General features: G+C 49.6%; 3 protein-coding genes across 3 annotated transcripts; 2 read left to right on the top strand and 1 right to left on the bottom strand.

Moving 5' to 3' along the window:
* Positions 1-322: 322 nt before the first annotated feature.
* On the bottom strand, positions 323-1,006 carry FOXG_11893 (uncharacterized protein; the record flags this gene model as incomplete). Its single annotated transcript, XM_018391626.1, has 1 exon — positions 323-1,006. One exon carries the CDS (start codon positions 1,004-1,006, stop codon positions 323-325), a length of 684 nt encoding a protein of 227 aa, XP_018250314.1.
* A 548-nt stretch (positions 1,007-1,554) lies between these two features.
* FOXG_11892 (uncharacterized protein) lies at positions 1,555-9,173 on the top strand (the record flags this gene model as incomplete). The annotated part of the gene is made up of 5 exons (XM_018391625.1): positions 1,555-1,755; positions 1,803-2,279; positions 2,345-2,525; positions 2,581-2,718; positions 2,785-9,173. The coding sequence occupies 5 exons, from the start codon at positions 1,555-1,557 to the stop codon at positions 9,171-9,173; spliced, it is 7,386 nt and encodes a 2,461-aa protein (XP_018250313.1).
* Positions 9,174-9,911: 738 nt separating this feature from the next.
* Positions 9,912-10,079, top strand: FOXG_20628 (uncharacterized protein; the record flags this gene model as incomplete). Its single annotated transcript, XM_018400923.1, has 1 exon — positions 9,912-10,079. One exon carries the CDS (start codon positions 9,912-9,914, stop codon positions 10,077-10,079), a length of 168 nt encoding a protein of 55 aa, XP_018250312.1.
* Between the last annotated feature and the right edge of the window lie 257 nt (positions 10,080-10,336).

Genomic DNA, 10,336 nt, shown 5'->3' with positions numbered 1-10,336 from the left:
ATAGAGCTTGCAGGGCTCACCGAGGAGGGTATTGGCCATGACCCAGTCAGCACGGATATCACGTCGCGTGTACTTGACTGTGTTAGCTATGGCATCTAGCGCAATGTAGGTACCACCTTGCGTGCCGATTGCTTCATAGCACATGGTCATCGTAGCCACATTAGTGACACAGTCGACAACGTATGCGAGCGAGTTGTCTGTATGGAGACGAATATCGGCGCCGCACGTTGGAGAGTTATAGTCGAAGCAAGCCGAAGCTCCAAACGACTCGCAGAGGCAGTTGTTGGCTGGTGAGCATGTTACGATGGGGTTATATCCGGCCCTAGATAGGGAATTTACAAACATTAGTATCATGTCTCTTGTATTCGCACTGTTTGAAGTGATGGAGGGCGACTGACAATTTGAGAAGCTGCGTGGCCATTGTGCCCGAGGCTGAGGCCCCCCCAGCCACGAGGACTATGATAGGATCCTTGGAACCCTCTTCGCTTTGACCGTGGCCATTCGTACTACCATTTGTATGGCCACTTGTATGACCATTCGTGTATCCATGGATCCGGGCATTTCCGTCCATGTCGTCCAGGTCGTGTCCATGTTGTAACGGCAGATTGAGTCCAGGTTGCTGAAACAGAGCCAGGCCTGAGATTCCAATACCCAGACCAAGAGAACAGGCCTCATTGTATGACATGCCTTTTGGAATACGGCAGCTCATATCCTCAAAAGCCAATGCGTACTCGGCAAAGCCGCCGCGTGTATGCATACTGAGCACTGGATCACCTGGTTGGAATCGTGTGACTCCGGGGCCAGCAGCGACTACAACCCCTGCAAAGTCGCAGCCTCCGACGTAGGGCTCAGGAGTGATGATGCCGTATTCGATAACCTTCGTATCATAAGGATTGAGCGCAACGGCCTCAACGCGGACTAGCATCATGCCTGGCCTTGGACTAGGCTGCGGCATGGCGCTGCTGAGGCAATAGCCTCCTGATGCGTTGCTAACCATAGCCTTCATTGTTGTTGGGGATGACATACTGAACGATGACGAGGAAAATTCGATGCTGTAGGACGATCGAGTGTGGATTGGTATAGCGGTTGTTAACCTGACTTGGATTCACAGATATTAAATTTGGGGAACGATCTTGATCAACAGATAAGCCTTCACCATCATCTGCGCGTTCGTTTACCGTATCTGTAGGATCATATTGCCACATTCATGGGAGCACATTCCGCCTGTAAGATACTAGTCGTACCGGAATCCGTGGGCCGGAGGTCGGATGAGGCGCAGCAAACTCCGTGTTCCGACTGTGACTGTCGGAGTAAGCAGCCACACGCAGGGTCGCAATCGGTGTATCGGGCCGGTGGTTGAGAAAAGGCTCGTATCTCGACTTTCCGACGTTTAGTTTGCGGTCTTTGGGAGAGGAAGTAGTTGTTGAAGAAATTGTAAAGATGCAGTGAAACCCAAGATGCTCAATATTGAACGCATTAGAGATCACTCCTTTACCACCCAACTGACAATTATATACAAATTTTTACGATTCACTGAACCATTCGTGCTTCAAGATGGGTAGCATTACTCAGGGAACAAAGTACATTAACGAGCCAATTGCTATTGTGGGTAGCAGCTGTCGCTTCCCAGGCGATGCAACCTCCCCATCAAAGCTTTGGGACCTCCTCAAGAACCCTAGAGATGTTGTCTCCGAGATTCCTTCCTCCCGGTTCAACACAACCGGTTTCTACCATGCTGATAGTCAGCATCATGGCGTAGGTACACCAGTATAGGTACTCAATATGAGTGCTAACAAACGCAGAGCTCTAACGTTCGACATGCATACCTTTTGGACCAAGACCCCAGAGCCTTTGATAGAGAGTTCTTTGGCATCAGCCCAAAAGAAGCTCAATCCATGGATCCGCAACAGCGCATGCTGCTTGAAACAGTGTATGAGGGCATAGAGTCTGCTGGTTACTCGATGCAACAGCTACGCGGATCCAATACAGCTGTCTTTGTCGGTGTTATGTTCCTCGACTATCAGCTCATCTCCGCGCGGGGCCTTGACAGCCTACCACAGTATCATGCTACCGGTGTTGCCATGTCTATCTTGGCAAACCGACTATCTTACTTCTACGACTGGAAGGGACCGTCTGTGGGTATTGATACAGCATGTTCCTCGAGTTTGGTGGCGTTGCACTACGCCGTGCAGACTCTGAGAAGTGGTGAAGCCAAGATGGCTGTTGCAGCGGGATCGAACCTGATCTTGGTGCCAGACCTGTTTGTGTCAGAGTCAAGTGTTAGTAGACCTATTCTATTCTATGCACTGTAAAGTCTCAAGGACCGTGCTAACACCCGATATAGCTCAACATGCTATCTCCCAATGGACGCTCCTATATGTGGGATAAGGATGCCGATGGATACACCCGTGGAGAAGGAACGTCCGCTGTCATTCTCAAGACGCTGAGTCAGGCCATTTCTGACGGCGACCATATTGAATGCATTATTCGAGAGACAGGCGTCAACCAAGACGGCCAAACTCCAGGTACGCAATGCACCATCATGTGATCTATCTGGACCGACTAACTTTGGTCACATAGGTATAACTATGCCAAGCCCAACGACGCAAGCAGAGCTCATCAAGTCCACATATGCCAAGGCAGGTCTTGATCTGAGCCTCGAATCCGATCGACCACAGTACTTTGAAGCCCACGGGACTGGAACACAGGCCGGTGACCGTAAGTCCGTCCACATTACGTTCCAAACTCACAATTCAGAATGCTGATTTGTCTTTCTATTCACAGCAAGGGAAGCTGAAGCAATCTCAACAGTCTTCTTTCCCAAAGGTTCCATTTACGACCGCAAACTCACAGTTGGCTCTGTCAAGACCCTGATCGGACATCTCGAGGGTAGTGCAGGCCTCGCTGGTGTCTTGAAGACATCACAAGCTCTTCAGCATGGCCAGATCCCCGCAAATCTACACTTTAAGACCTTGAATCCCAAGATTGAGCCTTTCTATGCAAATCTGCAAGTCCCGACTGAAACACAGCCATGGCCAGTTCTACCCAACAGCTGGACTCGCCGTGCTAGTGTGAACAGCTTCGGCTTTGGGGGAACAAATGCACACGCTATCCTTGAGGCCTGGGACAGCAAAGGACAGGAGTCCGGCAGTCATTCTAAGAGTGAAGGAGGTCTATTTGTGTTATCTGCAAACTCAGCGCACTCTTTGGCTTCGAGGGCATCGCAGCTTTGTCACTACGTGGAAAGCAACCCCGAGACAGACCTTCGGTGTCTGTCATACACCCTCTTCCATCGTGCCAACTTCAGCTTTCGCGCGGCCTTCTCCGCGACAAGTGTGCAACAGCTCACCGAAAGGCTCAAGACAGCTGTTCTAAACAAGATCCCTCGCACCACGAGCATCGCGGACAAAATCCCACCACGCATCCTTGGTGTCTTCACGGGCCAGGGCGCTCAGTGGGCAACTATGGGGGTGAAACTCTTTGAATCGTCGAATGTCTTCCGCAGCGCTTTCTCACGTATGCAAGACAGTCTTGACAACCTGGCTGTCAAAGACGGACGTCCATCGTGGTCTCTTATTGAAGAACTCCGTGCTTCCCCTTCAACTTCACGAATAGGTGAAGCAGCTATCTCGCAGCCTATATGTACAGCTGTGCAAGTGGCCCTTGTCGACATGCTGTGTGCGGCTGGAGTACAGTTCTCGGGCGTTGTTGGCCATTCATCCGGTGAAATTGCTGCTGCTTATACGGCTGGTTACCTTGATGCGCACGACGCTATTCGCATTGCGTACTTCCGCGGAGTCCACTCCAAGAAAGCTCAAGGACCTGATGGATGTAGCGGCAAGATGATGGCAGTAGGCATGTCGATTGATCAAGCTGCTGGCTTCTGCGCGGAGTCGAGGGGAACGATAAAGATTGCTGCCAGCAACTCGGCTCGCAGTTGCACTCTTGCAGGAGACGCTTCAGCTATTGACTCCGCCAAAGAAAAGCTCGACGCTGCTGGCACATTTGCGAGAGTCTTGCAGGTCGATACGGCCTACCACTCACATCACATGCAGCCAGTCGCCCAGCCATACCTCGACTCGCTTCAAAAGTGCAGCATCAAGATTAACAAAAAGCCTGGAAACAATGTTGTCTGGTATTCGAGCGTCTGGGGGTCCAACGGACGCAGCCGATCGTTTACTGGCAAGGACGCTGAGTCTCTGAAAGGCCAATACTGGGTTGACAACATGACCAACACTGTGCATTTTAGCCAAGCTATCCAGAGGGCTATCAATGAAAGCCATGTGTTTGACTTTGCACTTGAGGTTGGACCTCACCCTGCTCTAAAAGGCCCTACAACTGAGACCATCAACAACATTACGGGCATTGGCCTCCCATACTCCGGTGTGCTTAAGCGCGGTCAGCACGACATGGAATCTTTCTTTGACGCTTTGGGGCTCTTGTGGAAAACATTTCCTCTCCACAGTGGACGGTCCATCGTCAACTTTGACGGCATTGAGCGAGCCTTTGCTCGCGATGGAAAGAGTAACAGGCTAGGTCTTCTGAAGGACGTACCATCGTATCCGTTCGACCATGATACTGTATACTGGAAAGAATCTCGTCAATCCGCGATTGTCCGTACACAGACCCAGAAGCGCCATCAGCTCCTGGGTACTTCCTCTACTTTTGGTAGCGGGAAGCAGCGTGAGATTCACTGGAAACAGGTCCTGCGTCTTGAAGAGATTCCCTGGCTGTTTGGACACACTATTCAAGGAGAGTACTTGTTTCCGGCAACGTGCTATGTTACAATGGCCTATGAGGCAGCCGTTAGACTTGTCTCTCCAGCGCAGGAGATTCAACTTGTCGAGCTACACGACATCGACGTCTTTCGTGCTCTGAGCCTCAAAGCTGACTCTCCTGGAACTGAAATTCTCTTTGCGGTACGCATTACAAGCCAATCAGACGATGCGATCACGGCAAGTTGGTCTTGTTACAGCAACCCGGTTGATTTTGAACATGGCCAGAATCTTGGAAATATGCCAGCTCAAGCCGATTCTCACGTTGAAGGCTTCTTGCGTGTTGAGCTTGGTGCTCCCAGAGATGATGTCCTGCCCCCCAGACCGGAGCCAATTCTGCCGCTGATTCCACTTGACATCGAAGAACTCTATGACACTCTGGCCGGCTTGAGTCATGGCTATACGGAGCATTTCCAGACACCTCAAATGCTTCGCCGTTTGCACCATGCTGTTGTTAGTATGCCTCCAGAGTGGCATGAAGCGAACTCCTTGACTCGTTCTGACGTCAACCCCGCGGCCTTGGATACAGGTATCCATGGGCTGTTGGCTGGTTACTCATGCCCAGGAGACAGACGGCAACGGTCAACTTACCTCCCAAGTCGTATTGACAGCATTCGGATTAGTATGGTCTTTGCCACTGTAGGTGAAGATGGCCCTGCAGAACTGCTGGCAGATTCCTTCGTCACGCACGGCGATGCTAGCCGCATCAGCGGTGATATCGATGTCTTCAACCCGGAGAACAGCAAGACACATGTTCAGATTCGCGGGGTGCACTTATTAAATCTGCCTGGTTCTCGCAGATCAAGCCGAGAAACTTATCATCAAGATATCTGGGAACGCGACGCTTTGTGTGGCATTGAACCTGATCGGAGGTCAATCATCTCAGACGATAGGGCTAAAATCAGCATTTTGGCCATGCGTTTAGTTCTATTCTATTGTCAAAAGGTTCTCAAACAGCTCAAGCCATTTGAGATCATGCTCATGGGAAAAGCCCGCAAGAACTTTTTGGCATGGGTACAGGAGGTTCTTATTCCCAGTGTCAAGACTGGTGAGCATGAGGCCAACAAGGAGTGGCTTGATGACAGCGAAGAAGTGTTGAACCAAGAGGTTGAGAGGCTCAAGGCCGTGAACTCAGCCGACGTCGTGCTCTTGGAGCGTCTTGGACGTAATCTCACATCTATTACCCGTGGTCTCACTGCAGGTATCAAAGTAGCAGACCAAGAAAACGCGCTTGAAAGATTTTACGCTGACAGCTTTGGCTTCCAAGAAATCATCGTTGATGCAGCTAGCCTTGTTTCACAGATCTGCCATCGTTACCCAGCTGTGAAGATGATCGAAGTTGGTGCTGGATTCGGCTCAGGCTTACGAGACGCGTTGATCAGTGCTGCAGGCAAGCGCCGTTACACATCTTATACAGTTACCAATACTCTTGAGCCTTCTGATCATGACTCGAAGCTGATCTTCAAGCTTCTTGATATTGACAAGGACCCGGTTCAGCAAGGGTTTGTTGAAGGATCATACGACTTGGTGATCGCCACAAGTCCATACTCTACCAAAGTCAGCCAAGAAACAGTCATCAATGCGAGAAAGCTGCTACGGCCGGGTGGATTCCTGATCCTGCTAGCTCTGACCAACGACTATCTTCCTGTTCGCTTCGTTCAGTCCCTGCTCCCAAGATCTTGGCTGGAGAAGGACGATTCACAGCCCCAGATTATCAAGGTCCCCGACTGCGATGATCTGCTGAAGATGAATGGATTCTCGGGTGTGGATGTCATCTACACACAGCACTTTTGCAGTGTTATGCTCTCACAAGCTGTTGACGATGTTGTTCTTGCTTTGCGGGATCCAATTACTGCGACACAGAAGATCAATACAGAGGTCTTGCTGGTTCTAGATCCGTCGCCTGGAATATTTGTTGGAAACCTGGCTTCTCAGCTAGAAGACAGGCTTGCCTCATACACTACAGTGCGGAGGGTCTCGGGCCTCGAAAACATCAATGTCCCCCCAGAAGCCATTATTCTGAATCTCTGTGATCTCGATACCCCAGTTTTCCATCAGATGAGCGAGTTACGCTTCAAAGGTCTGCAAGAGATAATGCGTCAAGCTAGCGTTCTCCTCTGGGTTACCCAAGGTGCTCGAGGTGGAGCTAAGCCCGAGAATACTATGGTACTTGGATGGGGACGATCTGCTCGCCTAGAGCGGTCTACTATGAAGCTTCAAGTCTTGGACATTGAGCAGGAATCACAGATTGTAGATCCTGATATCATTTGCAAGCTATTGCTCAATCTTTGCAGTGGTAGCTCAGATAACCAGGACATTCTCTTCACACTGGAGCCGGAGTTGATGTTGAGAGACAACGCAATTTACATTCCAAGAATCTGGCCAGTTGACGGCCTTAACGAGCTCGCTGATACGAGATACAAAGAAGTATACGTGGAAACTTCTTCGATGAGTCCTTTTGCGGCGCTCGATGAACGTGGGACACTTACGATTGAACGGCCTTATGGACATTCTCAAGCAAGGAATCTGGAAGTTCTAGCATCATCTGTGCATGGCTTCCGTTTCCGAGGTGAAGAGAATCTAAGGCAGCTCTCTATCTCCAGGAATGTTGAAGGCGAGGCATCACTTATACTCTCAGACAAGGACTCGTTTGAGATTCTCTGGCAATTCGATAAAGAGAATGGAGGCGTTGGGTACCATCACCAGCTTCAATGCCTGATAACGTCGGCACTTGCAGAGGCTACTCTTCATAACTTTTCGGGTCACGTTTGGATTCATGGTGCCCCTGCTTGGCTGACAAAAGAGCTGGACCTTGCGGCCTCGCGACGTGGTGATATCCAGTTGTTCAACACAACGTCTGATCGCGAGTTAGTGAAGGGGAACTCCAAGTTCCTCCATCCTTTCACTACCAAGCATGACCTTAATCTGATAAAACCGAAAGACATTGTGGCATTCGTTTGCTTGGAAGATTCGCAACAAGGTCATAGCTTGGTCGACTTGGTTCGCTACAACTGGCCCAGCATCCGCATTGAGCTGCCCGTTTTATCATTGAACAGTTTCGATGGAGTTGTCTTCAACGGGCTCAGCAAGGTCATGTTTGTTGACCTGGTGAAGTGGTATCTCAGCAATGGCACTCTTGTGTCTGAGGCTTCAGTAGAAGGAGCCGTTATCCCCATTGAACATATCTCCAAGATGTCCGCATCATCCATCTTGCCAACAAGCGTCCTTGACAGAACTACAACGACAACCATGACAGCCAAGCTTCTTGCACCAAATCACGATGGTATTTTCTCCAGTGAGAAGACCTATCTTCTGCTCGGCCTCGCCGGTGACTTTGGTATCTCCATTGCATTGTGGATGTTTGATAGCGGAGCTCGCCATGTTGTGTTGGCATCTCGTAACCCTGTTACTCTACAACCAGTGGTAGATCATGTTGCCGCAACTCATGGTGCTGCTTTACGCTTCATGGCTATTGATATCTGCGATGAAGTTTCACTATCGGCTGCGTGGGCCGAGATTCGTTCATCGATGCCCCCTATAGCCGGTATCATGAACGGCGCGATGCTTATGAGAGATCAACTGTTTGCAGATCAGCCGTGGTCGGACTTTTCAGCTGTCATGGGTCCCAAGGTCAGAGGAACGCAGAACCTTGTTGCACTCCTTGACCGAGAAGCCAAACCAGAGCAGCTAGACTTCGTTGTGTTCTTTTCTTCTGCAGTTGCGGTCGCTGGAAATGCCGGCCAGACTGCATATGGCTCATCGAATTGGTTTATGCAAGGCACAGCTAGCAACATGCGACAACGTGGTTACCCCGGCTGTGTTGTCCACATCGGAGGTGTCAGCGGACTAGGCTATGTCCAACGACATGAGAAACGCAAGATGCTTGAAGATTCACTGTATTGGCTCATGGCTCCTGTCAGTGAGACGGATCTGCACGATATGTTGGCTGAGGTTATCGCGGGCGACCGGCATGATCTCATTACTGGTATTCGTGGTGATATCCGGACCTACTCTTGGCGAGAACAACCGCGCTTATGGCATTACCTCCAGGCCGAAGACGAGAATGATGATGATACGGCCAAGGAAGGCAGTAATGCACCTCTCAAAGTCCAGCTTGCTTCATCTGTCGCTGATGCAGACGTTTGTCTCGAACTACTCCTTGGTGGCTTTACGTCGGCGTTATGTGGAATGCTGCATATGAAGCCAGAGGAACTTGACACCAATGTCCCTGTTGCTAGCATTGGTATTGATTCACTTGTGGCTGTCCGGGTGAGAGAGTGGTTTATGCAGCAGGTTGGCGTGGAGGTATCTGTTTTAAAGGTCATGTCTCTAAATACTCCTTTACTTGCTTTATGTAAGGATGTTTTAGCCATATGGAGGAAACAGGTAAAGGCTTAAGATAGCTTATTATATCTTGGAAGTGTCTTTATGTTACTCAAAGCTCGGTAGTCGAGTTGTCAGAGATTTATTTGTTTGTTGCCATTGGCGTAGAACATGCTCTCAAGCGCGCCCTGTTAATTGGCTCTTGTCGAATTCTGAATATGTGGCGGTGTAGGACCCGACTGGATGGGTCCGTTACTGTCAGGACGCTAAATCGTCGATTCAGCTCCTCGCTTGTGCTGGTTCAAAGCTGATGCTTATCGCGCGCCTTACCCTATCCACCCCTGGCGCTGCGCCCTGTGGGCTTTTATTGACTCTAACGCGCCACAGCTGAATGGGCTTACCGGTACAGGCACGCTTAATTCACTAACTCAACAAATTTGCCCTTGGCAATGAGGCCTACGGATTTCTATTGCCTGTGCGTCACAATAGCTGAAAATTCTTCTTGTTCAATATAGCTAGGACAAAGTAATAGCTTTTTACCCAAGAGCTGAATAGCAGAGTATGAGAGATTTAATATTAGAAACATGATTAGTTAGATAACAACAATTTTAGTATTTAAGCTTTCTTTACCCGCGGTGATACTATTAAATCTGCCAGGACAGCTTCTCCAAAAATGGATTCATCATCACCATCTTCATCGCGAAACAGCCTAGACACTGGCATTGATGCTGCAAAACTGGAAGCAGCCAATCGTTATGTCCGCTGGAACCTTTTATTTCTCGTTATCATCTTTACCTTTCTTGTCTTTCCGATATGGATGCCCTTTACTCCCTATGTCAATCAAGTGACCAACATCTTTATCATCATCATCATTGGTCTTTTCCAACTCATCTGGCTAATAGCCACTATTTGTGCCATTCGTCGAACAATAGCTATCAACAGCCGAAACAAACTCAAGCTTGCAAAAGCTCAAGATGTTGAATCATCTGACGCAACTGCCAACTGCTCCACGAACATCCGTCACATAGTTGCTATGACCCTATACAAGGAGCCTATGAGCGTGCTGCAAACCACCTTGGACTCACTCGTGGAGCAAAAGGATGCCAGAACCCGTCTCTCTGTCATTATTGGCATGGAATGCCGGACACCTGACAAGGAATCCAAACGCGATGAGGTCTATGCGAAGTACGAGAATAAGTTCCTCCGTCTAATCGTTACCTTCCATCCCTCGAATGCAC

The sequence above is a fragment of the Fusarium oxysporum genome, chromosome 13 (genome assembly GCF_000149955.1).
Source record: "Fusarium oxysporum f. sp. lycopersici 4287 chromosome 13, whole genome shotgun sequence".
Lineage (NCBI taxonomy): Eukaryota > Fungi > Ascomycota > Sordariomycetes > Hypocreales > Nectriaceae > Fusarium > Fusarium oxysporum.
The sequence above is the reverse complement of the archived record's forward strand: the minus strand, read 5'-3'. Positions and strand labels throughout refer to the sequence as shown.